This window comes from Labrus bergylta, chromosome 20 (assembly GCF_963930695.1).
Source record: "Labrus bergylta chromosome 20, fLabBer1.1, whole genome shotgun sequence".
NCBI classification, from domain to species: Eukaryota; Metazoa; Chordata; class Actinopteri; order Labriformes; family Labridae; genus Labrus; species Labrus bergylta.
Genome location: NC_089214.1, coordinates 22,437,938 through 22,463,336, shown reverse-complemented (window position 1 = coordinate 22,463,336; position 25,399 = coordinate 22,437,938). Strand labels below are relative to the sequence as shown.

Sequence of the window (25,399 nt, the reverse complement as noted above, 5' to 3'; positions counted from 1 at the left end):
CACTTCTTTAACTAAAACAATCCTACATGTGTTTGATGTAGCTAAACTGAGGGAAACATTTTTGTAACCAATTGTTAGAAAAGGTTAACATTAAAGGAGCAATATGTAACTGTGACACCTAGTGTTTAAAATGGGTACTGCAGTCTAAATTCAAAACATTGTCGAGAGCGGTCTCCCCCCCCTCCTCTTTAGAGTTGATGCTCACACAGGTTGCCATGTGGTGGACACTGAAGCTTCAGTGTTTACAAAGTGCTTCAGAAATCAATGTTAACGTACATTTCTTTGTATTGTAAGCCGAAGTGAATAAATTAGTCCCCATGTCAACCTGCCGATTTTTTCGATGTGTGGAGGGATAGTCTCCTGCTGTGAGCGAGCAGTCCTTCTGAAAGTCACTAGATGTTTTCGGGAGTGCATTGCTTCAGTTTTAAACAGACTCATCCACAGCCACTGAGCACAATCAAACTTTTTATTGTGTAAAAGTGTACAAAGATGCAGCTTATGTCCACGGACACTATTACTATCTACAGAGTGACAGTGATTGTTGAGGCTTTACATCAGCACATTAAGATGTTTCTGGGTACCTTTACATTCTCATCAGAATCCAGGTTTTTGATTAATTTGGGAAATGTTGGAAGAAGAGGATCCTGGTTTTTCATATGTACACATGATGATAACATGATCCAGGGCTCTGATGTTCAAAAGGTTTATCAGAATGATCCAGATTTATTTGCAAATCCCAAATTTCAGTGACTCCAGCTCACCCTCGGGTTTAAGTTGGATTGGATCAACCTGATCTAGATACAGACTTTTTAGATCTGCATGCTAAAATCAAACATGCTCCCTAACACATACCTCTGGACTCAGGCACTTTACATTTTTCTATAAAAAAATATTCTCCTTCATACAGTTGTAAATAAGTTTTTAATGTCTCCCCTTCAGTCTGTAAATCCAGCATGCGGCTACCTGACGAGTGTTTTCTACAGAATTTAAGACTACGAGTCGGTCTACTTGAGTGACCTCTCATGTAGACGAGTGCACCTCAGAGCTCCAGTCCTACATTTCCTCTGCTGTTAAACCACATCACCCCTCGCTGCTCCTCTGCAAGCGTAGACGTCCTACATCTCTACTGTGTTCTTCTGAGGGTCTGCAGGTGATCAGCGTGCAGCGTGACACGGCCCGAGGTGAACTGGGTCCCTGCCGGGTTTACATGCGGTGGATCTTGTTGTGATCCATGAACTGTTTGAGGTTGTGCAGGTTGTCCCACCACGTGAAGAGGAAAGTCTCTGCGATGAGACTGAACCACGGCGTGATCAGCAGCTCGCCGTGCTTCGCCTTCTCCAACATCTCCTTCAGCTCCTCCTTGCTCACGTAACAGTGACTTTGGATCTCATTCGGGTCTGGACTCAAGTCCACATCCTGCAGAGACACAAATTTAAGTTTTATTTTTAGCCAATTATTATCCAGTAACCGGCAGACCGACACTTAAATGTTCAAGTTCTTCTTTCTTTTTGATTTAACAGGAAATCCAAGAACACGTAAGGACAGGAGCTCTTCCTGGACTAGAACTTATTAGTTTGCGATTTTCTCCGATCAAAGACGACACAGCAAGAACAAGCTAACAAAAATCACACACAGATTATATGAATTTAGACAACGACAACATAACAACATAAAAATAAAAGAACAGGAAACATGCAGCAGCAGGTTCATTGGAGCATGCAGATCGTAGTGGTGGCGTGCAGACAGTCTGGTCGTGCAGCAATCACAGGGAATAAAACCCCTCCCACTCGCTCCAGGTGAATAAGTGATAAACACACAAACACCCATCAGGTATTGTGATGTTAATCATCAGACAGGACAGTGTTACCTTCTGCATGAAGAGGATGTAATCGATCTCGTGTTCTCCCCACACACCGTCTGACTGAGCCTTGTAGTGGATCCTCGTCAGGTATGTCATCTCGTCTGGAGTCACCTGAGAGGAAGGTAGAGATCAGATGCTCCTCAATAATCCTCTTTAATTACAGCAGCCAGGACTTCTACGCACGCACGCACGCACACACACACACCTGTGCCATGGGGATTCCCAGTTCAGCTTCCAGTCTCCTCTGAGCGGCTCTCCTCACGCCGATCACCTCCTTCTCCTCCAGCTCGCTGTCTGTGTGCAGTGGGTGACTGCAGCACGTGTTTGTGAAACAGCCTGTGAGCAGAAGACACGGGGAAGAGTAGTTACACTTCATACGAAGCAATGAGGACACGGGACAATAGAAAGAGGAGGTTAACTGGAAGGTTCATTGATTACCTGGAAAAGTGATTTTGGCATCAGACCTCTGTTGAAGCAGCAGCTTCTCTTCACTGTTGAAAATGAAGACGCTGAACGCTCTGTGCAACATACCTGATAAAACAGAAACAATTCAGTTTTAAATCAGATCTTCAAAAGTGCTCGTAGTAACTCAGGTGTCCCACGTGTCAGAGACATGCCTTTGTCGATGTTGGAGTTGAGGTGGCAGTTCTTCTTAGTGTCCGCTCCAATCTTGTGGTCGTTGTCGTCGATGAGGATGCACATCTCAGCCAGGAGCTGCACCTGCTTCTCGTCCAGGTGGTCGGTGGTGATCTCAGGCATTCTGACTGCAGACTGAAGGGGTCTCACCTGACTTCAGAGCACATCAACAGGCAAGGAACAGATTTTGAGGTGAATGAACATAAAGACAAGAGCTGCAACCTTGTTTAAAGTCGTGTAAAAACAGATGCTGCGACCCATAGAATGTGAAATAAACTCATCCAGTCCTTTGTTTGTAGTCTGCATAAAAGACACACACACACACACACACACACACACACACACACACACACACACACACACACACACACACACACACACACACACACACTTTCAAAAGGGGGATAATATGTCCTCTTTAATGACTTCAGGTGGAGATGCCATTTAACTGACTACCTTACCCGTTAGTCAGTTACTCAACCCACAATTACTTACAAAGAAGCCCCCTTTAAGCAGCTTGTATAAGCTTAATAAAGGGCATCAATAAATTAAAGCATTTTGAATCAATTACTCCTAATTAATTATTTGTCCAATAGTTACAATGATAGTTTAGAATAATTAGGAATAGGTAGAAGTTTTCCAGAAAGTGTCATCACCTGTTTTAGGTTAGCTCGGCCACAGTGTTTACAAGAAGTACATGTTAAAATAATACCGCAGAATAAGCTGTTAACTTCAGTTTTACGAGCCGAATTAAAGAGAATAAACTTAATCTTTGAGTTATTTAGTCGAAAGTTCAAAATGTTAAAAACACGCAAACCGGAATCAAATTCAAGACTTTAGTAAATGGAGTTTGGTTGCATTACATTTTTAGTATAACAGCGTGTGCAGACAGGATTCAGTGCAGCTCAGCAGACAGACAGCGTTCACTCGGTTTAAAGTCAGCAGGATTATCCCGGGTTAATCCATAGTTCACAGAGGCCTGTTTTACCTGTGTGTCGCTCTGCAGCACGCGCTGAAAGGTGTGTTCACAGCTCTTGGCCTTGGTGGTGCAGCTCTGAAGGAAGCAAGTACGTTTGATTTCAGCGCAGCCGCTCCCTGACAGGACACCACTCGAAGCACCGCCCACACGGCCCGCACCATGGCCTGACAGAAACAGAGCACCAATCATGGGACTGAAGCTGAGGGGGGGAGGGAAAACCCGGACTGGATTCAGCCAATCAGGATCGATAGACACGAGATACCTACTGGACTAAAAAGGGATCAGGATGAACTTTGACATGAATGATCATAAAATCAGAGTCAAATTTATTTATTTTTTTTACATAATTGAAAGACCTTTTAAACGTATAAAAGTAGACTACATTTTAGGTTGATAGGTAAGTAACTACTTGAAGATGGCAGAATATTTATTATTTTCTTCAATAGTTCAAAGTCCCCATGAAATGAAAAAATACAAGACATGACTCAAAAAAATCTTATCTTATTTTCTTTTCAGTCATAATATAAGAGGTTTAGTGCAGCCTGAGTGAAGTCACCCGTCTGTTCCTGCAGGGGGCGCTGGAGTCCCATTGATGGCGGTCTCCATGCTGGAAATGCTGTCTCAGTCTAACTTTCAGTCAACCTAACGACAGACTGAGAGCTGGAGCTGAGGCGGGTTTTAAACCTCCTGACAAACCGTTACACCGCGCCCACCTGTCAATCAGGTCAGCTACACGCCTTATTGTGAATAACTCTTATCCTTCATCAAATCAAAACTGATGAGTCATCAAAACATTCACCCCCCGTACAGTGTGTGTCCATCGAGACATGAGCTAATCACACCTATTTGGTTTTTTGAACCAGGCTGTAAATATGTTAATCTCTGTAAAAACAGACTTTTCTTTTTTTCTTTTTTTTTTTAAATGGGTGTGTATGTGACTTCCTCTGCTTTTGCAGCCAGCCTCTAGTGGACACTTGAGGAACTGCAAGATTATGCACTTTGGCATTTTTTAACACTGAGGCTGCCGCTTGGTAGTTTAGAACCTCGAAAAATATTTTTAGTTGCTCGAATCCTCTTCTTTAGCATTTAGCCATGTATTTATGGTACGTGAGACTAAATAGACCCGTTCCAATAATCCAGTCCGGGACTTCCACTGAACCCGGATTGTCAACACGCCATCAACCACAGCAGAGCCCGCTCCACCCAGGCCTCTGACAACTGGACATAAGTATGAACTCTGCTCCATATTTACATTTTACAGAGAACCCGATAAGACGCCACATTACTCACACAGAGAGTTATCTGTTCCCGGTGGATGAAACACGTCCGTTAACGTTTAGTGCGTTTATCTACGACGATAATTTGAGCCTGTGAGAGCCTGTGTCGAACAACCTAGCTTTCACTTCCTCTGTCTGAGATCACGGCTTTTCATTGGACGCTTTCACATCCGCGTGGCCGCCCATTGGCTACAAACATTGCAAATACAAACTACGTCACCAATAGAATCCGTGATGTGTCCACGTTTAGCTTTAATGCTAATACCTGTCAAACTAAAACGCGTCGTAAACGTTTGTAAATAAGTCGACAACATGTCGATATATTCCAGTTGAAGGTTTAACATAATTTCACATCGAGTGAGGAAGGTTACAGCTCTTCCTTAATGTTGTTTTCACTCATTTTAAACGTTAGAAACGCTGTGAAGGTGATACACGGTGGTTAGCCTGTGCTAGCTTGTAAATCAGTGAGCGGTGAGTTTCCTTATTTTACATATTTCTGTCTAAATTTAATCTATAATTGATCCTGAATGGTGAAAGCTACACTGCATATTTATTTAGCATGCGTTATATTTACTATAACTGCTTTGAAATGGGATAACAACGTAAGATGTCACTATTATATAAATTTTGCTCTTTAGCATTTAAATAAATTAATCTAGCTGTATCTTTCATGCACTGCCCTGTTGGTCATCATATTAATTATAAACATACACCTTCATAACGATATTATGAGCAGTGGCGATCCTACTGTCTGCAGGGGCCCTAGGCATACAATCACAGGGGGGCCCTCCAACCAGCGTTCATTACCATTATGTCATAAAGGTTTTGACATCAACAAAAAATATCTTGACTTTCATTTTCAAAAGTAGGTTTTCATAGCAATAATGCAAGCAACGCTTGACAGGGCAACAAGATAGAGTGCTGTCAGATGGGGCCACCTTAGGGGGGTTTCTGTCATTGGAAACTTGCACATTTTGAGCCACTTCTGTGGTTTAAACTCTGCCACACCTGGGGGGCCCCCAACTGGCTAGTTAGGGGCAGCAGTAGCTCAGTCTGTAGGGACTTGGGTTGGGAACCGGAGTTCGGTTCAAGTCCAGGTACGGACCAAATATGGAAGTTGGCACTGCAGAGGTGCTCAGGAAGTGATCTGGCACCTCTCCAGCTACCAGAGGTGCAAGGAGTAAGGCACCAAACTAGCCCACTGTTGGCAGCTCCATCACTCTTACATCTCTCCATGAGTGCATGTGTGTGTACTTCAGCCTATGTGTGTTGCATAACTACAGAGTGTGAAAACAGAACAGGGGATCAATAAAGTAAATCTTAATCTTCCTGCTGGTTCAGACATCTGCACTGTAAAGTATTAATTCTTTAAGATTGTGTTAACAGCAGGCAGAATAATGAATGAAAATTAAAAACATGAAAAATTTCAACCATGAATATTCACTGATAGGACAAGGAAGAAAGTGAGGAGCATCCAAGCAGATACATCCCATCCTCTCTGCTGCTAGTTTGAGCCTCTGAGCTCAGGGGGGCTCTATAGAGTCTGCCTGGCAACTAAACAACTATGTATTTAAGAAGTCATTGAAGTGTTATAAACATCCTTAACCTCACACATTGGGATGAGATCTAAACCATGACATGGTTTGTCTGTTTTATTGACTGCCTGAATTAGAGCTGCATGATTAATCATAAAAATAAATGTATAGGTGGGATCTCATTTCTAGATGATGGCTTTTCACTTGCTCGTCTGTGTGTTCAGAATAATTTACGTGTTCACGTATATGCTTCACAACTATCTCCAATGCTACTTTAGTCACACTCACACAACGTAAAGCGAAACACATTTTTAATTCAATAATCAGACCTCAGAATAGACAGCACATGTTTTTCTTTGAGTTAAAGCCTTTTTTTGTGATCTCAGAACTCAGGGAGAAGAATCCTGATCCACATTTTAGCAAGAATCATGCAGCCCTAGCCTGAATGTTTTCATCCTGCTATATATATCTGGAGAATTTAAGATAAATTTCCACATTTGGTAGACAATAAAGATCTATTCTATTGTATTTTATTCTATTCTATTGTTCTATTCTATGTGCATATGTCTTCTTGAAATGGTCTGGATCTCTGGGAACACTTAGAGACTGTAGAGACTGTGAACCTGAACTTTACCTCCTTTTTTTACCTGCAGGCAACTGGTGATAACCTAGTCCAACTTGCAAGCCTGGCGTTTGTTTACCTGCTTCTCAGGTGAGAGGTGAGCCGGGGGCAGGGCCACCTGACAGGTAGAAGGGATGCCTGTTGAGGGAGGAAGCGGCAGCGGCTCAGCTTCTGCTGTCCGTCACCCGAAGCAGAAGCGCAAAGCTCACAGTTTATCCATCCGGCGCACGAACAGCACAGAGGAGAGGACGCCAGGCATCACAAGAGGAGACATGCTGGAGGGACAGGTGAGGGAGACACACACACACGCTTTTATTCTCTTTCACACACACACTCACACACACTCTCACACACACACACACACACATACACACTAGGATGGCTGCAGACTAAGATGTTGGTGAAATTGCAGCTCATAAGGCAGAGTATCTCGTAGTCATGATCTGCTGAAAAAAGAAAGTTACTCTTGAGTGTTTTGTGTGTCATGCTGTCGTGTCGTAGCAGAGCTGTTCTTTGTCAGTGACAGTGACAGAGTACAGTCCCAGCCGGTTTAACTGCATTGCTTTTATATTTATACGGGTGTTGCAACATTCAAGGCTCCATGCTTCAATTTGTTTCTGTATGAGGTTTCTCCTTGGAGGAAATGTTTGTGTCATGTTGTGTTAACCACAGAAGTGCTTTTGGAGTGAACGTGTTCCTGCTTGTTGTTTGTGGGTCATCTTTTAGATTTCACATTTTCTCAACAGAGCCCGATTGAAATGGGATGTTTTACTTTTTTTAGACGAGAAAAGTCTAAAGCTACAAATGCATATACTGAGAACATTTTGACCAGAATGAAATAAAACCATCAAGTGTGGATTCTGCACTCAGATAGATAGATAGATAGATAGATAGATAGATAGATAGATAGATAGATAGATAGATAGAGATGAACTTTATTAATCCCTTGGGAAGGTTCCCTCAGGAAATTCAGATTTAGCACTGATACGACTCTCTGAAGGTTCTCTGGAGGCTGCTCTCTCAAATCAAAAACTCTAAACATTATTTTACATAACAAACCAAAAGTGCTGAGCCCTGATGCTGTGCTCCATGTGCTGCAGACAGTGCTGGGAGCTTTATTTTGAAAGTGTCAATAGATAAAGCTGAAGAGGAATAAAGAGGGTAGGACCAGATACTTTTATTTGAATTCATCCTGGACCCCTTCTTGAACAGACTCGATATAAATGGAGTCTTTAAAGAAGTTATGTCTTTTTGTATTGTTGGCTTCTTTTATTTATTTGTTATTTTTAAAATACATAACATATGGAACATAGACCATATGTATAACATAACTATACATCAGTAACTGGAGATAATGACCGACATTTCCATCAGTCCGGCTCCTCTTCTAAACGTGTGCATATGAACATGTAAGTTACTGACTTCTGTTAGTTAAAACAAAGGCCTGTATTCAAGCTCCCTGGAGTTAGTTATTAACTCGTCTGTTTTATCAAGTGGAAGCTACGATTGATTTTGTTCCTGCAGAGAGGAAGGACAGTAAGCCTTTATATACCAGCAGGCGTTTCCTGATGCAAACTGTCTGCAGCAGCTCCGATGATAAAAGCTGTTCATGTTTGATCAAGAACATCCTGGTTGTTGCCTTGTTAGCTGGGAGTGTGCTGCAGAGAGATATTTATGAGCGTGACCTCTAAAATAAAGAGTGTTTGTGAGTGACTTTTAGTGTTACAGTGCTGGATGTCCAAACTAAACGTGGGCCAAGTTTCAGATAATGAAGAAAACGTATTTTGGAGTAATCCTAGGATGAGTCAGCAGAGGGGGCTCTAAATGGCTTATTCTGCTAATCAAGTCATAGTTCCCTCATATGAATAAGAATTTCACCAAACGGCTTCAAGTTCTTCATAACTCTTTATACAACTTTTTGATAGTAGTAACTACAAACTGTAACTGGTATTCACCGCTTTTTCACAGCTTTTACTGCAGAGAATTACGTACACATTCACAAACTGTGAGCGAAATCGAGAAGAAGATGGTGAATGCATCAGATGAAAAATCCACAGAATGGTTAGCGAGTACAAACGACGATTATGAGGAAAACTTGCAAGATGTGCATGAAGGCTTTTAAACTCAAGAAAATGGGACTCAAAGCTGTTGAGTCCAACATAATGTCTGAAAAGTGGTGCAAAATGGAATAAATGTATCTGTGTTTGGGTCTTACATTGGTCTTAGTAAGTCCCAAATTTAGGTTTTGAATATGTGCAGTTACGCTGAGTTCTATCGTATCGTGTTTTTGGATGTTGGAGATTAAACTATTGGATCGAAGTATCTGAAATAATGAGATTTTGTCAGTATTTCCCGGCCCTGCTTTTGACCATGGCCCTGCATTAGCCTTTACTTTCTCTGCCCTTGAATTCTGGGCCTCTAAAACCAGAGCTCAGCTTGCAGCCGTCTGTTGTCTCATCAAGTTTTAATATGTGCCGTTTGTCCAGGTCTGATGAGTCTTTTCACCGGACCTTTTTGTCTTTTGCCAAACATGGCGACTTTGTTTAATGGCACACCATGGACCCCCTGCAGCTCACGCAGACAGCTTTATGTACCCACATATATATACTGTATATATAACACACAGTCTGTTCAATGCTGTCATTATTAGCCGCAGCAGCTTTCAGAGCCACATCTAAGCAGCTTTGAATCCATAAGGGTCCGCCTGTTGTGTGCTCATTCACAAAGTGTGTTGACAGAATGGTCAGGCGGTAAACGTCACCGTGACAAACTGTTGGTTTTGAACTTGAGCCAAGAGGAAGAGTGACAGTTGAGTGTTTGGTTTCCTCGTGTTTCAGGTGGCACGAGAAGTTAGCGGCAGCTCTCTGGAGGCGAGCTGTTAAACGCAGCCTGTTGAATCCTTTGTTTTGGCTGCAGCTTTTTTTTTTACGTCTTTCTCTCTCTGCATGATAGTGCAGCATAGACTGGTGGTCAGATATTTACTGGTGACTCTAGGAGGTCAGCATGGAGGTGAGTTAAAAGTGATGAGTTTAAGTTTAGACGTAGTTCTCTATGCTCAGTGTTTGCACGGCTGGCTGCTGATTTAATCAGGTAAACTTGCAGGTTGTATTGTGTTCCTAACAGCATCGTTTGATTGTTTTTCACCCTTTCCATTTAAACCTCAGAATGACTCAGAATTAAGAAAACATGATCATGAATATAAAAAGCAAGAGGCAAGCAGAGAGTGAAAGAACATGAGTATCAAAAGCTACAATTAGCATTCAGGAAGCAAGGCAGTAATTTAAGAGCTGGAGCATCAAAACAAGAAAGAACCGTAATTTAAGCGGTGGTCGATAGTGTGAAAGGAGTAATGTTTTACTCTGACCCCTGGGGTTTAAAATTGGTACTGCGGTAAGAATTCAAAACATTGGACCTTTAACAAGGACCAATGTTTTAAAGGTCCACTCAGTAAGATGTGTAGAGAGTGAAATGATAAAGGTATCTTACTATCTGATCAGACATTAAGGAAACATGCTATGTTGAAGTGCTGGCTTCTCTGACAACAATGCAGCAGTCAGTATGTCCTCCTTCTAACTTTAGATTCTGCTCCTGAATGCTCTGGATTTGTTTGGACCAGAGAAGGTAGGCGCTTTTAAGACACCCCCACAGGGCCGTTTGGGACGCCCCTCGGTTTGCCAGATATGAGAGCAGTTATCAGGTCTCAAACATCAATATTTACAGTCTGTTAAATATTAAAGCGGAGAGATGCCATGTAATGTTTTTTTATACTTTACTTAAGTCCTTATATGGTTCTGATTATTCAAATTCTATTGTAGTAAACTCAGATGATAACTCAAACACTTTTTTGTAAAGCAGTTAAATCTAAATCCCATTTCATTTTGCTCTTCTTTTCCATCTCTCCGTCTTCTGCATTGAAACTATGTACACGCTTGTTTCTGCAGCGTGCTGTAAATCTCCTCCCCTGACACCAACCAGATGGCCCCAATAAGAAATGATGATAAATATTTTTCATGATGGTCATACGGGTCATAAAGAGGCATCTGTTTTCATTTCCGTTTAATAACCAGCTTTAAATTAAATACAGCGCTTCTAAGTACATGAACCTGATGTCTCACTATTCATTGTTCTTACATTTTATAATATGTTTATTTTAAGAGCCTTTTGTCTGTTATATTAACTTGTTGTTCTTATCTTTCCGTCTCTTCAGGACTCCAAGCTGCCCCTCGCCTTACGCAGCAACCTCCTCGACCTGTTCGGACAGATTGAGCGCGAGTTTGAAAACCTCTACATTGAAAACCTTGAACGTGAGTAGCTGTTTTCTATGATCACACACACCTGTCTGTATCGATCTTCAGGTGATGATGTCACTGACGTCCCGTCTCTGTGCCAATGTCTCAGTGCGTCGAGAGATCGACTCTCTGAACGAGCGTCTGACTGGAGATGGACAGACGGTCGAGGGAGGAGACCCCACAAAGGGAGCTCTGAAAACCAAAGGTACGCTGATTCATACCATCATTGTACACAGTCTGCCTGGCTTCTGGCAAAGGTAGCTTCATTTAGATTTAAGTGTATTTTAAAGCATGTTTGTTGAAATCAGTTTTGCAGGAATTTATTAGAATCCCTACCATTAATGGAATAATTTTAGAAAGAATCGTAAAGTTATTGAAAAATGAAAATAGAAATTAGTTGCTGCGCTGGCTCAGAATGTAATTACACAAATATGACAAATAAGCAAAGAGGGACCTGCAGGGAGAATCTTAAGCCCTTTTCACACTGCTGTTACAAGCTTCTTCAGAGGTTGTTACAGAGGCGTTACAGATGTGAGACAGGGTCAGCGGAGCCAGTGGTCGACCCGTGGAAACGGCTCCTGTTCCCTGACTCCATCACAATCACCTCACTTAGACCAAGACAGGTGGTGAACATGGGAAGACTGGATGGAGGAGGCTACTGAGAGTAAGAAGGCCAGATATGTAGATCTGGTTGCAGACAAATGGAAGACATGGGGCCTGCCCGTTGAAGTTGACTGCAGAGGGTTTGCTGGCAGATCCCTCTGCAGATCATACCGTCTCTTGGGCATCACAGAATCAGTGTGACCGTACAAAGATGTGACGGCTGAGCTTCATTAATGCAGTTTTTCTAAAATAACAGTATGAAAAGGGCTTTTGTGTTTGAGTTTGGTAGCATGATTGTAAAATGAAATCCTTACTGGAAGAAGTGCGTCCAGAGAGAGCGATACTTTTTTATCCTTTAGAGTTGTTAATCTTGTTTTATTCAACAACCTCCCGGACATTAATTACACACCTCCACCCCTGCTGACTACGCAGCCTTTACTCCTCTGCACTGGTTTAGTCATTAACAGACAAAAGTGACAGCTTATAACGGGAAAACACACTCGGGGCTTTGTGTCGTCGGGCTGCAGTTCACAGAGTTGACACTTTAATGGGCCATTAGTGCAGCAGTGAAACCAGTTTGTTACTGGGTGGTGAATTTCAAACACTGTTCTTTGTGTGTCTGTCACACAGCGAGCCACAGCACCAGTCAGCTGTCACAGAAACTGAAGACGACCTACAAAGCCTCCACCAGCAAGGTACCTCCATCCCGCTGTCTTCCACTTTTCCATCTCGGTCATGATGTTTGTTATCTGTGTCATTATTTGGGCTGTAAGTCTTTGGGGTAAAGGTATCAGACTGACAAGAAAGCTTCATGAGATGCTAAGATGTGGGTAAATACATGAAACCTTTAAGAGGTGATGCATTAATCAGATTTTTGGATTCAAACAGGTTAAAACTTTCAGTGTTTGTCAGGAAACTCCCTCTCTTTTGACTCTTTGCTGTTTAATCTCCTGTCAACGTAGCGTTTGTACACGCTCCACCGAAAAATAGGCGGACCTCGCAACTTCAGGGTGGCCACATGGGAGTTGTGGGGAGGAGATTCATGGGTAACGTCCTGAATGTTTGTCGCTGAAGCATCATGGGAGGGTCTGGTTTTTAACTTTTAATGTCTGACCTTGACTCCTCGTCTGCTCCGCTCTGATGCATCCTAAAGACCGGTCCCATCATTTTAAAATAATACACAGCTTTTAAAGTTTGAAACCTAAAACCTAATAAGTACATCAGAGTTGAAGGTAAACTAAGGTATTATTAAACCTTTGCCCTAGTAGGAGCAAAAACATCTGGAATTGCGAGAGAAAAGAAATACCATAGTGACCCCTGAAGTCTTGCCACAAATTGTGGAACTCCTCCTGACATGCAGAGCCCTGAAACAACTTTTTCTCTCTGACCTCACCCAGAGTTTCTCCTCCAGCCTCCTCGTATTTATTCTGCAGAAAGTCAGAGTGAGCTGATGTGAGAACACAGCAGGATATAATCAGGAGAATTCACCTGGAGCCAGTGGGAGGGGGTGGTGATGTTTATTCCCTGTGATCACTGTACGACCATAGACTGTCCGCACACCACCTCTACCATCTCTGTGCTCTAATGAACCTGCTGCTGCATGTTTCCTGTTCATCAAACTCTCAGCTGGGTGAAGAGCAGAAGGGGCGGTTTTTCTTCTGATTTGAATGTCAGCAAAGAGGGTCAAGGTCAGACTCGTCAATCTCCTGACAGAACTAGATGCTTTATAATCAAACAGCTAACCATCAGCTGTCTGAGAAACATGACCCAACACTAATGATGTGCACTAACTCCAGAGTGTGCTCGGTCGACCCTGACAGGACTGGGCTGTGCTTCCTGTTGCTCATTGTGTTTGAAACAATAAGACTGTTATTACTGTAACATGAATGTGAACCGCACAGGCAGAATGAGAGCGTTCATTAACTCAGCCTGAGCAGATGCTTTTGCTGCTGCGTCTCATAACTGCCAGTGATGTGATCTTACCGCTGTGGTCATCTGTCGGCCTGCAGCAGCATGCACGGTGCAGCTTATGATCTCTATGTGACAACTGAAACTGCAGCTCAGCCTTTTATTAGTTCATCTGGAGGCCTGACGTGTGTAACTGAACACCAGATATTTTTAGATGTGCACCACTCGAATCATCGGCAGGTCAGATAGTTTATATTCAAACCACAGTGACACATAGTCATTTTAGTGGAACTTGAAGCTATCAACTTGTGTGCCCCTGCAGAAACATCCTCGGATACGGCAACAGGATGAAAACTATTGAATTTGCAGGCTGTAACGAAGGCCACCAAGAAGATAAACACGTCACAGAAGTCTGAATGAATCACACTAATTATTTTTTTTAGTAAACTAGCAATGCTTTCTATATGAGTATGCAGACTTCTAAATCTTAGATGGAAACCTGAACATAATGTTGATGCTTTCAAATAGTGTTTAAAAGTTATTTTTGAGGGCTTTTTGCCTTTGTTAGATAGGTCAGCTGAAGAGAGAGGGGGTGCAGCAAAGGGCTGAGGTCTGATTCAAACCCATGGCCGCTGCGAGGAAGACTGCAGCCCAGTGTTGCAGACCTCTATACGGGTCTTGGGTCTCAAGACTGGTCTTGTTCTTGCTCGGTATCAAAAGCATTTTTACTCTGTCTTGTCTTGGTCTCAGACTGGACAGACTTTAGATTTTAAATCAAGATCACCACTGACGGGCTACTTTCCACGTCATTACTGTGAAGGAAAACTCCCCTTTCTAAAAGAATGAATAACATCTATATATATATATACAGTATATAACTCTTAACCTGCAACCTTCCCGGTGTTACGGTCTAAGTGAGTGACACACTGCACACAGGAGAATGATTTTTCAGTGATTTTTATGGTCTTAGTCTTGTCTCAGTCTCGGAGCACTCTCAACTCGAGTATATCTTGCGCTCCGTTTTTTTGTTGTGGGTTCAGGAGAAACATGTTGCCAAAAGGGATTGTGAAAACATAAAAAATGTACAGGGGATGTTGTCCTCGAAGCGGGCAGCCCAGGTTTAAGTCTGACCTGCAGATCCTTTCACACGCCTCATTCTACACTCTCTCTCTCTCTCTCCCTAGTTTCAAACTCTATCCACTGTCTTATTTCAATAAAGGCAGAACAACCGCCCCCGCCCTGTTTTTGCATCAGTTCTGAGGACCCCCGTCTGTTTCCTGTCTCTGCTGCACCTTTATATGAAATGTTAAAGTGACCTTCGGGGTGGCTGGTTAAGAAACGAGAGGTGCAAGAAAGTATAAAACTTAAAAATAACTGTGTCATGTTTGAGATACTGGATCCAGTTTTCCTGTCATCCTCAGACTGTGCTGAAGGTTGTGATACGATTGTTGAAGTTATGATGATACAAATGTAGCGCCGGCCCACTGCTCGGGGCGACTGATCGGGGGAAACATGTTCTTCAGCCTGGTGGTCCTCAACCTTCTCGCATCATCTTATTGTCATTAAACGTATAACCTGTCAGGATCCCGAGTGCTTGTCAACTAAGCATTACATATGATTGTATTTAGGATCAAGATATTTCACCAAAGAAATCCGCATCAGCATCATCTCTGCAGGTTTCATATTGGTGCACCTGTAGGTACTTTAATCTCACCTGGCCTCTGAATTAAGCGACACCTTGTTGGGTTTAAATTTGGTGCCCGTGTCTTTTCCCCTCCATGAAACCTTTTCTCTCCTCCTCTCTGCTCAGATTGTGTCCAGTTTTAAAACCACCGCAGGGTCGCGTGCTCTATGTCAGCTGCTCAAAGAGTACGTGGGCCACCGGGACGGGATCTGGGACCTCAGCGTCACCCGGACTCAGCCGGTGGTCCTCGGCACGGCCTCCGCAGGTACACCATTTCACTTGACTTCTCTGATCTGTCTCACGCTGCGGTATTGTTTCAGGCTAAAAGAGCGTCACTGTGCTCCTGGTATCTGTTGTTAGTGCTAATGTTTTTTTTTTAGTTTTGATGAAGACGTTGGTTTGTTAGAGTGCCAATAGTTTGAATTTTAGTTTCTAAACGAGATGTTGAAAATGTTGGTTGTTGTCCTTAAACCCAAGCATTTGTGGAAGACACCATCTTCGGTTTGGAGCTTTTTCAGTCATGGAGTTGTTGCATGAAATACAATGTGAGTGAGTTCACGATGCCGTCCTTTCACAGATCACTCTGCTCTGCTGTGGAGTATAGAGACAGGAAAATGTCTGCTGAGGTACACTGGACATCAAGGATCAGGTAATACTCACAAAAGCTTGAATTATATCACTTTTCAACAACACAGACATGCCAAGTAATGCATAACGTTCTTAAACAAAAATAATGATAATCAATGTAGCAGGTTACTTTCATGTCATATAACAAATGAACATTTTTCATCTTTCACCAAACAGTCAACTCCATCAAGTTTCACCCCACGGAGCAGATGGCGCTCACAGGTAAGAGTTCACATCTTGGTGTGACTGTTTGATCGATTTTTTTCTCGGCGTCTCTCTGATGATTTCCTGCAGATCTGACGGTTGTGTGTGTTTGTTGACGTATGCTCTTGTTCTCTGCAGCCTCCGGGGACCAGACGTCTCACATCTGGCGCTACATGGTGCAGCTTCCTGCCCCGCAGCCACCACCAGATGTCAGTGTGAGTATCCAGCGACAGTTCTCCTCCTTACTGGAATATCCTAGGAAAAAAAAGAGCATATACAGACAGTTGCATTCTCTTACTGTGGTAAATTAATGACGTTAAAATGAGCCCCTAATTTCACAGTTTTGTAGCTTTGAACTTGTGTTATGTGCACCCAAAGGCCCCGTGTGATGAAGACCAGGACTCTTCTGACAGAGAGGAAGGTGAGGTGGACGGAGAGGGGCCCTTTGAGGTCCCCACGGTCCGTGTCGCCACAGCAACCCTGAAGAGTCACCAGGGCGTTGTGATCGCAGCTGATTGGCTGGTGGGAGGCCGACAGGTGGTGACGGCGTCCTGGGATCGAGCTGCAAACCTGTATGAGGTGGAGACGTCTGAACTGGTCCATGCACTCACTGGTATGTTCCCAGAGGGGGCATATCATTGTCAGACTATAGATGAGGGGTTCAGGATATTTGGTGAAAACAAGGTTTTTTTTCATGGCGTGTGTGTTTGCAGGTCATGACCAGGAGCTGACACACTGCTGCACACACCCCACCCAGCGCCTGGTGGTCACCTCCTCCAGAGACACCACCTTCAGACTGTGGGACTTCAGGGATCCGTCCATCCACTCTGTTAACGTCTTCCAGGGACACACCGAGTAAGTCTGACACCTGTCACACATATTTCACACTCCTGAAAATCTCCTGAAAATGTAAAGGTCCAATCAGCAAGATGTGTAGAGAGTGAAATGATAAAGGTATCTTACTATCTGATCAGACATTAAGGAAACATGCTATGTTGAAGTGCTGGCTTCTCTGACAACAATGCAGCAGCCAGTATGTCCTCCTTCTAACTTTAGATTCTGCTCCTGAATGCTCTGGATTTGTTTGGACCAGAGAAGGTAGGCGCTTTTAAGACACCCCCACACGGGCGTTTTGGACGCCCCTCGGTTTGTCAGATATGAGAGCAGTTATCAGGTCAACAGGTGTTGCAGCGATGGAAGCGGGCAAGAGAAGTGGTTCAGATAGAAGTGATTGTACCCGACCTAAAAATCCAGGTTTTTTCAGGACTTTATCCTGCAAGCCCCCTGATCCTAATAAGCAGTCTGTCTCCTCCTGCACGCTCTCATCAGGACCTGACTGTCCTTAAATGATGAATTCATGTGTGAAAGGTGTGTGTGTCTCTTCCATGGTTCCTGCCGTTCTTATTTTGTCCACAGGGTGGTGCTGTAACATCTCTCTGCTCTGTCATTCCCTTCTCTGCACTTTTATTTTAACAGTGAAACATTAATTGACAGACCTTTTTATTTTTTTGCTCTAAGCCAAACCTTGCAATTGCCTGTCGTTCATTATCGAGCACTTCTCCTCACTTTGACGCTTTGCTTTTCTCTCTCTCTCTACCTCTCTCTCTGCCTCACTCTCCTGTTCATAATTCTGTTCGTTTCTGCGTTAATCCTCCACTCTGTGTAATTTGGCACTTTTCTCGCTGTTAACACTCAATTGCAGCCGCTCATTTTGAAATGATGACAGTCAGGCTCGTCTGTGGCTTTCAGTGGCAGCACTCTTTGAGAAAAGGGAATAAGAAGTGTGTGCGTGCGTGCGTGCGTGTGTGTGCACGCGCTCTGGACGCGTGCATGCGTGCGCGTGCGCTGGCTGGCAGCCTTTTATTACGAGTGTGGGGATTACATGGAGCTCATTATGTACGACCCCAACATGTATAATCCCGCTCTAATTCTCTCCATAGACAATGGGTGTAATGAGATTAAGATGCAGCGTCTCACTGGTTACAGCAGCCCGCCTCCTTTTTGTTTCACCTCGGCTCTTTTCTTCTTCTCTTCCCAAAAGGCAGTAGATGGTCTTCAGAGTGAGGTATACACAACGTTTGAGCTCAGGGGTCCCATATGGGGGTGAAAAGTTAGGAGAGCTATGAATTGGGTGTTTGGGACTTCTATTTTTGTTGCCGTTGTAACAGGTGGTGATATTTAAATGTTTACTACAGTCTGATGGACAGATTCCCGCCTTTCTCCGTGCAACCTGTTCAACAACAACAACAACACGTTGCCGTCTCTCTGCCGTTTCTCCGGCTCATTTTGCAGACGCTCCAGTAATTCATAACGAGGTCTCATGAACGGCGGAATCTCGTCCTCCCTCCTGCAGAAACTTAAGAGTGTGAATGGTTTAACAGGCGGCAGAGGTTGAGAGCTGGAGGGGAGACGGCCTCTCTCGTTTCCACCGACTTCACCGGCAATTACAGCTAACGCTCTCTGGCAGCGAAACCATGGCGGCTAAAAGTGCAGCACACACACACACACCCTCTATCCCACCACCATGGCATAATTACAGAGAGACGACGAGCGAACATGAGCTAACGAACGACCAAGAGCGAACGAGAAGTGACAGAAAACCTGCTCTACAAACGCAACGCCATGTCCCGTTTGTCTGCTGCCATCAGACGCCTTCACACACATGGATAGTGGCTGAGAGAAGTGTGTGTCTGTGAGCATGTGTGTTTGTGTGATAGCTTCTAGTTCTCCCGTGATCTTGTAGTTCTCATGTGATCTTGTAGTTCTCCTGTGATCTTGTAGTTCTCCTGTGATCTTGTAGTTCTCATGTGATCTTGTAGTTCTCCTGTGATCTTGTAGTTCTCCTGTGATCTTGTAGTTCTCCTGTGATCTTGTAGTTCTCCTGTCATCTTGTAGTTCTCCTGTGATCTTGTAGTTCTCATGTGATGTTGTAGTTCTCCTGTGATCTTGTAGTTCTCCTGTGATCTTGTAGTTCTCCTGTGATCTTGTAGTTCTCCTGTGATCTTGTAGTTATCCTGTGATCTTGTAGTTCTCCTGTGATCTTGTAGTTCTCATGTGATCTTGTAGTTATCCTGTGATCTTGTAGTTTTTCTTGTAGTTCTCCTGTGATCTTGTAGTTCTTCTTGTAGTTCTCATGTGGCCTTATAGTTCTCTTGTGATCTTGTAGTTCTTCTTGTAGTTCTCATGTGATCTTGTATTTCTCTTGTGATCTTGTAGTTCTCCTATGATCTTGTAGTTCTCCTGTGATCTTGTAGTTCTCATGTGATCTTGTAGTTCTCTTGTGATCTTGTAGTTCTCATGTGATCTTGTAGTTCTCCTGTGATCTTGTAGTTCTTCTTGTAGTTCTCCTCTGATATTGTAGTTCTCTTGTGATCTTGTAGTTCTCATGTGATCTTGTAGTTCTCCTGTGATCTTGTAGTTCTTCTTGTAGTTCTCTTGTGCACTTGTAGTTCTCCTCTGATCTTGTAGTTCTCCTGTGATGTGTGTACAGCTGCTTGCGGCTTCACTCACGTGCGCACGGACTATGTGGAAATTGGCAGTTACTCCCTCTCTTCCTTTTTCACTCCCCAGGTCTCCGATTGTTAGGAGTCTTGACCTTGGCTGTCAGACTCACTGCAGAGACACCATTAAGTAACACTGCTCCCCCCCTCTCCTCAGCGCCCAGTCTACAAACCCTTTAACCTTAATCAACCTTTTAATCAATTACCTCTTCTGATTAGGCCTCCCACCCTCCTCTCCTCCCTCTGGATTCCAGAGGGAGGCTGTTCCCCACAGTGTCAGATGGTTCCTGTAACGATGCAGCGCCTTCCTGCAGCCTCGGCCGCTCTAATGGGGCACAGTGTAGTCCCCTAATGAGCCCTTAATGCCATGTCAGTTTGAATTAAGATGGAAGCCAGTTTTATGGAGCAAATATTGGAGGGGAACTCTGGACGATGCTTGATCGTGTGAAGCTAATCTCAATCTATAATCAGAGTTTTTTTTTTCTGTAAATAATGGAGGAAGAAGAGTCTGGACCTCAGTGCTATCATGTGGAGCAGTGCATCACGCCTGTTTGGTTTAAGGTGAGGGCGGAGGAGGAGGAAGAGGATGATGCTGCATGCTCCTAATGTGAGCAACATGGCTAATGAAATGATTCAGCAAAATATATTCTTTGGCATTATTTATATTTTTTAGTCATCACCAAAACCTCCCTGATCTGACGAGACCTGGACTCCACCAGACTTCTGAAGGTGTGCTGTGGTATCTGGACAAAATGTGCTCTTGCTGCCTAACGTCTCCCACACACTGATAGGTGCCATTGTAAAGCAGTAAAGATGTTCTTAACTTCAGCTGTCAGTGGTCATAATGTTGTGGCTGATCGGGTGAGCTGTGTTCTAATGCACCCCGAGAAATGAAAAGCTACCACAGTGAAGCTCTGCAATGAACAAATCACATCAAAGTGTAAAGTGATGCATCTGATCAAGCGTCGAAACGCTCACAGAGTCCATGAAGCTGACTGTAAACTTATGAAGAGACGAGTGAAACTTGCCTTCCACGTCACCTCAAACACTCTAAACAGTGTGAGCCGTCTCTTAACAAATCAAGGTGTTTCTGATGCAAACACTTGTGTAACAGAAAAGCAGCACAGGTGTCACCCTGCCCTCACCTCGGTACCTCACTGTGAAGGTGACACCTCCACAAGTTTTTAAACGGAGTCACATTTTAATGAAGAATCGCACACTGTTAACTCTGATGTTTCCTCTCCAGGAGGAAGAAGTTTCAATGGACACACTGCAAGTGTGTCTGTCGTCTTTTAGGTGGTAGGGTGCAAGTAATTACAGGGAACGTGGGAGAGCATGATGACAGTGTCTTTGAATAACTTTTCCCTCCTAAAACTTTCCTTTGTTTGCAGAACTAGTGGAACAGGAATCACCTCCACTTCCCTTTAAACTTCCTTCACTTTTAATTGTTCAGATTTGTTTTCTTTGTGTAACCATTCCTGTGTGTGTGTGTGTGTGTGTGTGTGTGTGTGTGTGTGTGTGTGTGTGTGTGTGTGTGTGTGTGTGTGTGTGTGTGTGTGTGTGTGTGTGTGTGTGTGTGTGTGTGTGTGTGTGTGTGTGTGTGTGTGTGTGTGTGTGTGTGTGTGTGTGTGTGTGTGTGTGTGTGTGTGTGTGTGTGTGTGTGTGTGTGTGTGTCCTGTTTTTTTTAGCACGGTGACGTCTGCAGTGTTCACAGTCGGGGACAATGTGGTCTCAGGAAGCGATGATCGCACGGTGAAGGTGTGGGATCTCAAGAACATGAGGTCGCCCATAGCAACCATCCGCACTGATTCAGCTGTGAACAGGTAGGTGAGAAGAGGGAGGACGCTGGCTGTTTGGTGCATTTGAAGAAGAAAGAAGAAGTTCTACTTGTTTTATTCTCTGCAGACTAATAAAGATTTTAGTACAGAAAAGAAAGATGAATTCTGATGAAGTCAAACTGCCATACCTGTATAAATATAGTGCTGAGTTTTAGAGTAAAGAGTTTAAGTGAGCATATTTAAGAGGATCCAGTAATTAGCTTTTTCTTTTTGATCTTTCAGGATAAGCGTCTCTGCAAACCAAAGGATCATCGCTCTGCCGCACGACAATCGACAAGTCCGACTGTTTGACATGAGCGGAGTGAGGCTGGCCAGACTTCCACGCAGCAACAGAATGGTGAGAAAAGAAGTAGACAGATCCTCCTGTTTTTCAGGATTTAATTGAATTTTGTTTGATAATTGTGATCTCTCGACAAATATAGAATCTGTCTACTGAAGTTTAACTTGAATTACAGATGCATCCCTCGCTTCTCTCTAGCTCCACCCTCTCTTCCAAATATGGTCATATCTGGTTCTACAAAACCCTAGATAGTGTGTCCTGATGACACAGTCCAGGCTTCAAAGAGGCTGCTGCAGGACCTAATGTGATGAAATGGTGTGTGTGTGTGTGTGTGTGTGTGTGTGTGTGTGTGTGTGTGTGTGTGTGTGTGTGTGTGTGTGTGTGTGTGTGTGTGTGTGTGTGTGTGTGTGTGTGTGTGTGTGTGTGTGTGTGTGTGTGTGTGTGTGTGTGTGTGTGTGTGTGTGTGTGTGTGTGTGTGTGTGTGTGTGTGTGTGTGTGTGTGTGTGTGTGTGTGTGTGTGTGTGTGTGTGTGTGTAGGGTCACAGGCGCATGGTGTGCTGTACAGCGTGGAACGAGGAGAACCAGTCGTGCAACCTTTTCACCTGCGGCTTCGACCGACAGGCCATCGGCTGGAACATCAACATCCCCGCCCTGCTGCAGGAGAAGTGATGCCACGGACACACATAAACACACACACAACAAAACACACACACACACACAGTGAAGCAGGAGAAACTCTGTAATCTGTGGCCTCGCACGTGTTTAACCTGTGAAGCGTTTTAGTTGTTGATGTATTTCTCTGACGTCAGGCTGCTACATCGTGTGATTGTTCATTAAATTGTTTAGTTTTTTAAGCATGATCATATTTTTGGGTCTAAATGACTAATGTGTACTTACAGTTTGATATCTCTTTAATAGATTACTTCAGATGTGAAACATGCTGCGATGGCTGCAACATAATCCTTGTTCCATTCAAGTGTGTCCGCTGTTTTCTATTATAACAATCTGAGCTGGTCACTGACAAAATCAACTTTCAGTGGACGTGCTCTGATTGGTTGTCTTCCCCCCTGAGGGTTTTAAATCGTTACAGCCTGTTGCACTGCTGCCGCCTGAAACAATCTACCTGATCAATACCTACAACTTTTTAACCTTTTAGTCCTTTAGACTTCATTTAAAACAGAAATCCCGCCTTTATTTAAAAATACTGCATCCAGCCTTTAAGTGACTGACTTAGTTCCAGCATTTGAACGTGTGTGCGAGGCCACAGAGCTCATCTCCTGTGAGCAAACCCTTAAATTATTTAGCATGAATTGTGAATCGTGAAACGGCTACGCTGACCACCCCCCCCCCCCCCCCCCCCCCCCCCCCGAAGTATAAAGTATATATTTGAGTCCACAGTCGCTGCTGACGTCACTGTTGTTACGTTACTGCTGAGTGGTTGCATGTAGATACATGTTCATGTAGAGTTATAAATATAGAGTCATAAGGCCTGCAGAGCGTGGAGAAGACGCTCTACAGAACTGATGTATATATTATGTTGTGGCCTGACTAAGGGACCTGCAGGTCGTTCTTGTTCCTGGATTAAGTGTCTTACAGTTCTCCATCTTTTAGGGTGGAGTTTGGCTGAGGTGACGATGTTCTGTGAAATGCTTCTGTTCTTTTATCATCAAACATATCATACCTGTCAGATGACCTGTGCAGCACGCAGGCTGCAGGGCGGTTTAAAGTCTTAAACCTGCTGTCCTATGTGAACGTTGAAGTCCTCACCTGTTACCTTTTATGATGCTTTCAGTTCACATCCAGCCTCAATATTTCAAGATTCATGTTGTGATGATTTCAAACGTACAATGTTAATACTCTGCCTTGTTCCATGTTTACAGTAAGATTTAATTTTTTTAATCATCCACTGCTTTATTCTGAGCAGAGCAATAACAGGAGAACAACTGCACTCCTTCAGTAGGTCTGTGAATATGTTGATCATAGTCTCTGAATGCTTCGGGTTTAGGCGTCATTACTTGTAGCCATTATTTCTGCTGATTATTCCTCATGTTGGTGGAGTACTGACTCCTCCTGTCAGAGCCCTGTGTTGCTGTAATCCCAAAGTGAACTTGTTACTGCTCTTTTTATTGTGCTTCACAAACAGCCGGTCAGTATGATGTCCCTGTGTTTACTCTTTGAGGGGGAAAATGTTTTCAGACCAAAAGAGAAGCGGATGTTCTATCTTGCGTCTTTTGCAGAAGTTTGTCCCCGGTTCATTTGTGTTTATTAAAAATAAAAAAACATCACATCAGTAAATCTCCCTCCTCCTTCATGAACTGGGTCTGGATAATTGTCCTGCTGCTTCCAGTGACTTGATGACCTGTTAGCTAGGATCAGTACCAGGTCCCAGTTTGATGACCTGTTAGCTTGGGTCAGGATTTCACTGATGGTGCTCTGTTTCAGCCGGGGAGGGGGGGGGGGGGTGGGGGGCTCTGTCCATCTGTCTCCACTGAGTGACAGTTTCTGAAATCTGTCTTCCTGCAGCGCTATGAACCCAAATAACAGATTTGACCGAGAACAGTTTTAAAAAATGCTGAACTAAAAGAGGATGCACTTTGTGATTGGTCAGGTGTTTTTACTGCAAGACGACCAGGAACACCCCGGTCAGAGCTGATAAAGCAGCAGAATCTTGTTGCAGAAAGGCCCCCCTCATCACATGTTTTTCTCAAACAAACAAATGTGCACGATTCTCATCCAAGTTGCACATCTCGTTCTGTTTCTGCAATCGCTTTATTTATTTCAGATTTCATTCATTTGCTTCACTTTTGGTCTGAACACACTTTCAGCATCATTTGCACCTCTTGCTGTAAATGTCGCTTTTTTTCCCCCCAGTGTGAAAGTCGCTCTTTATCCAAACACAGAAGCAATAACCCAGATCCTCTGTGTTTCCCCGTGCTCTGAGTGAAGCATAATTTTTTATTTCAGTTACTGTGACTTGAAAAACATAAAGAGTCTGGCTTCGTCTGAATCCAGGGAAGTTTTTTTTTTCTGTTACTCTTGTGCAATATCTTGAGAAGAAGTCATACTTTAACTTCATGTCATTGCTTTAAGGGATCCTTACGATAATCTCGTGTGTCTGCTGCAGGTGTAGCTCAGCGTATAATCTAGACGTGTGTATTCGTTACCCGAAAAGTAGGCTTCAGTTCACGCTGCTGCTTCTCCCGACAATAGAGTCAGGATAGATTTATAGAAACATGCTCAAGAAATGTGATTGAAATGCCTTACCAGTGCATTTAATAGAAGGTGCATTAGCCTTATCAAAGCCTTGTTAAAGAACTAATCTGTCGCCTACAGATATCGCTCTGCAGGTAGAGTCCGAGCCGCAGCCCACGTTTGAATACAACTCTGAGGAAATATGATCTTGGATTGATATATGAAATTATTGTGTGTCAGATTCAAAGTGGACAGGCTTCGCTTCCCTGCAGCATTATGTGATCTACTTTGCATTCTTTATTGTGACAGGTACGTGCTCTCTGACGCTTTCCAATAAAGAAAAACGTGTGATTCCCCCCCCCCA

The 25,399-nt window shown here is 43.5% G+C and overlaps 2 protein-coding genes across 6 annotated transcripts; one reads left to right on the top strand and one right to left on the bottom strand.

Moving 5' to 3' along the window:
* Positions 1 to 452: 452 nt before the first annotated feature.
* On the bottom strand, positions 453 to 4,906 carry idi1 (isopentenyl-diphosphate delta isomerase 1). Of its 3 annotated transcripts, none has more exons than XM_020645357.2 (7): positions 4,767 to 4,906; positions 3,486 to 3,640; positions 2,479 to 2,651; positions 2,300 to 2,392; positions 2,067 to 2,197; positions 1,868 to 1,972; positions 453 to 1,416 (listed from the first exon to the last, which is right to left on the bottom strand). In XM_020645357.2, the coding sequence occupies exons 2-7, from the start codon at positions 3,635 to 3,637 to the stop codon at positions 1,204 to 1,206; spliced, it is 867 nt and encodes a 288-aa protein (XP_020501013.1). In that variant the 5' UTR covers positions 3,638 to 3,640; positions 4,767 to 4,906; the 3' UTR covers positions 453 to 1,203. The 3 variants fall into 3 exon arrangements, with proteins under 3 accessions (XP_020501013.1, XP_020501014.1, XP_020501015.1); XM_020645358.3 differs by having other exon boundaries at positions 3,486 to 3,746; positions 4,767 to 4,898; XM_020645359.3 differs by lacking the exon at positions 4,767 to 4,906 and having other exon boundaries at positions 3,361 to 3,500.
* On the top strand, positions 4,618 to 25,399 carry LOC109992655 (WD repeat-containing protein 37). 3 transcript variants are annotated; one of them, XM_065948613.1, is made up of 15 exons: positions 4,618 to 4,704; positions 6,942 to 7,197; positions 11,118 to 11,214; positions 11,309 to 11,404; positions 12,433 to 12,497; positions 12,765 to 12,848; positions 15,521 to 15,659; positions 15,972 to 16,043; positions 16,199 to 16,243; positions 16,364 to 16,440; positions 16,604 to 16,838; positions 16,939 to 17,080; positions 21,414 to 21,548; positions 21,786 to 21,900; positions 22,381 to 25,399. In XM_065948613.1, the coding sequence occupies exons 2-15, from the start codon at positions 7,045 to 7,047 to the stop codon at positions 22,510 to 22,512; spliced, it is 1,587 nt and encodes a 528-aa protein (XP_065804685.1). In that variant the 5' UTR covers positions 4,618 to 4,704; positions 6,942 to 7,044; the 3' UTR covers positions 22,513 to 25,399. The 3 variants fall into 3 exon arrangements, with proteins under 3 accessions (XP_065804685.1, XP_020501011.2, XP_065804686.1); XM_065948614.1 differs by lacking the exon at positions 4,618 to 4,704 and adding an exon at positions 4,887 to 5,224; XM_020645355.3 differs by lacking the exon at positions 12,765 to 12,848.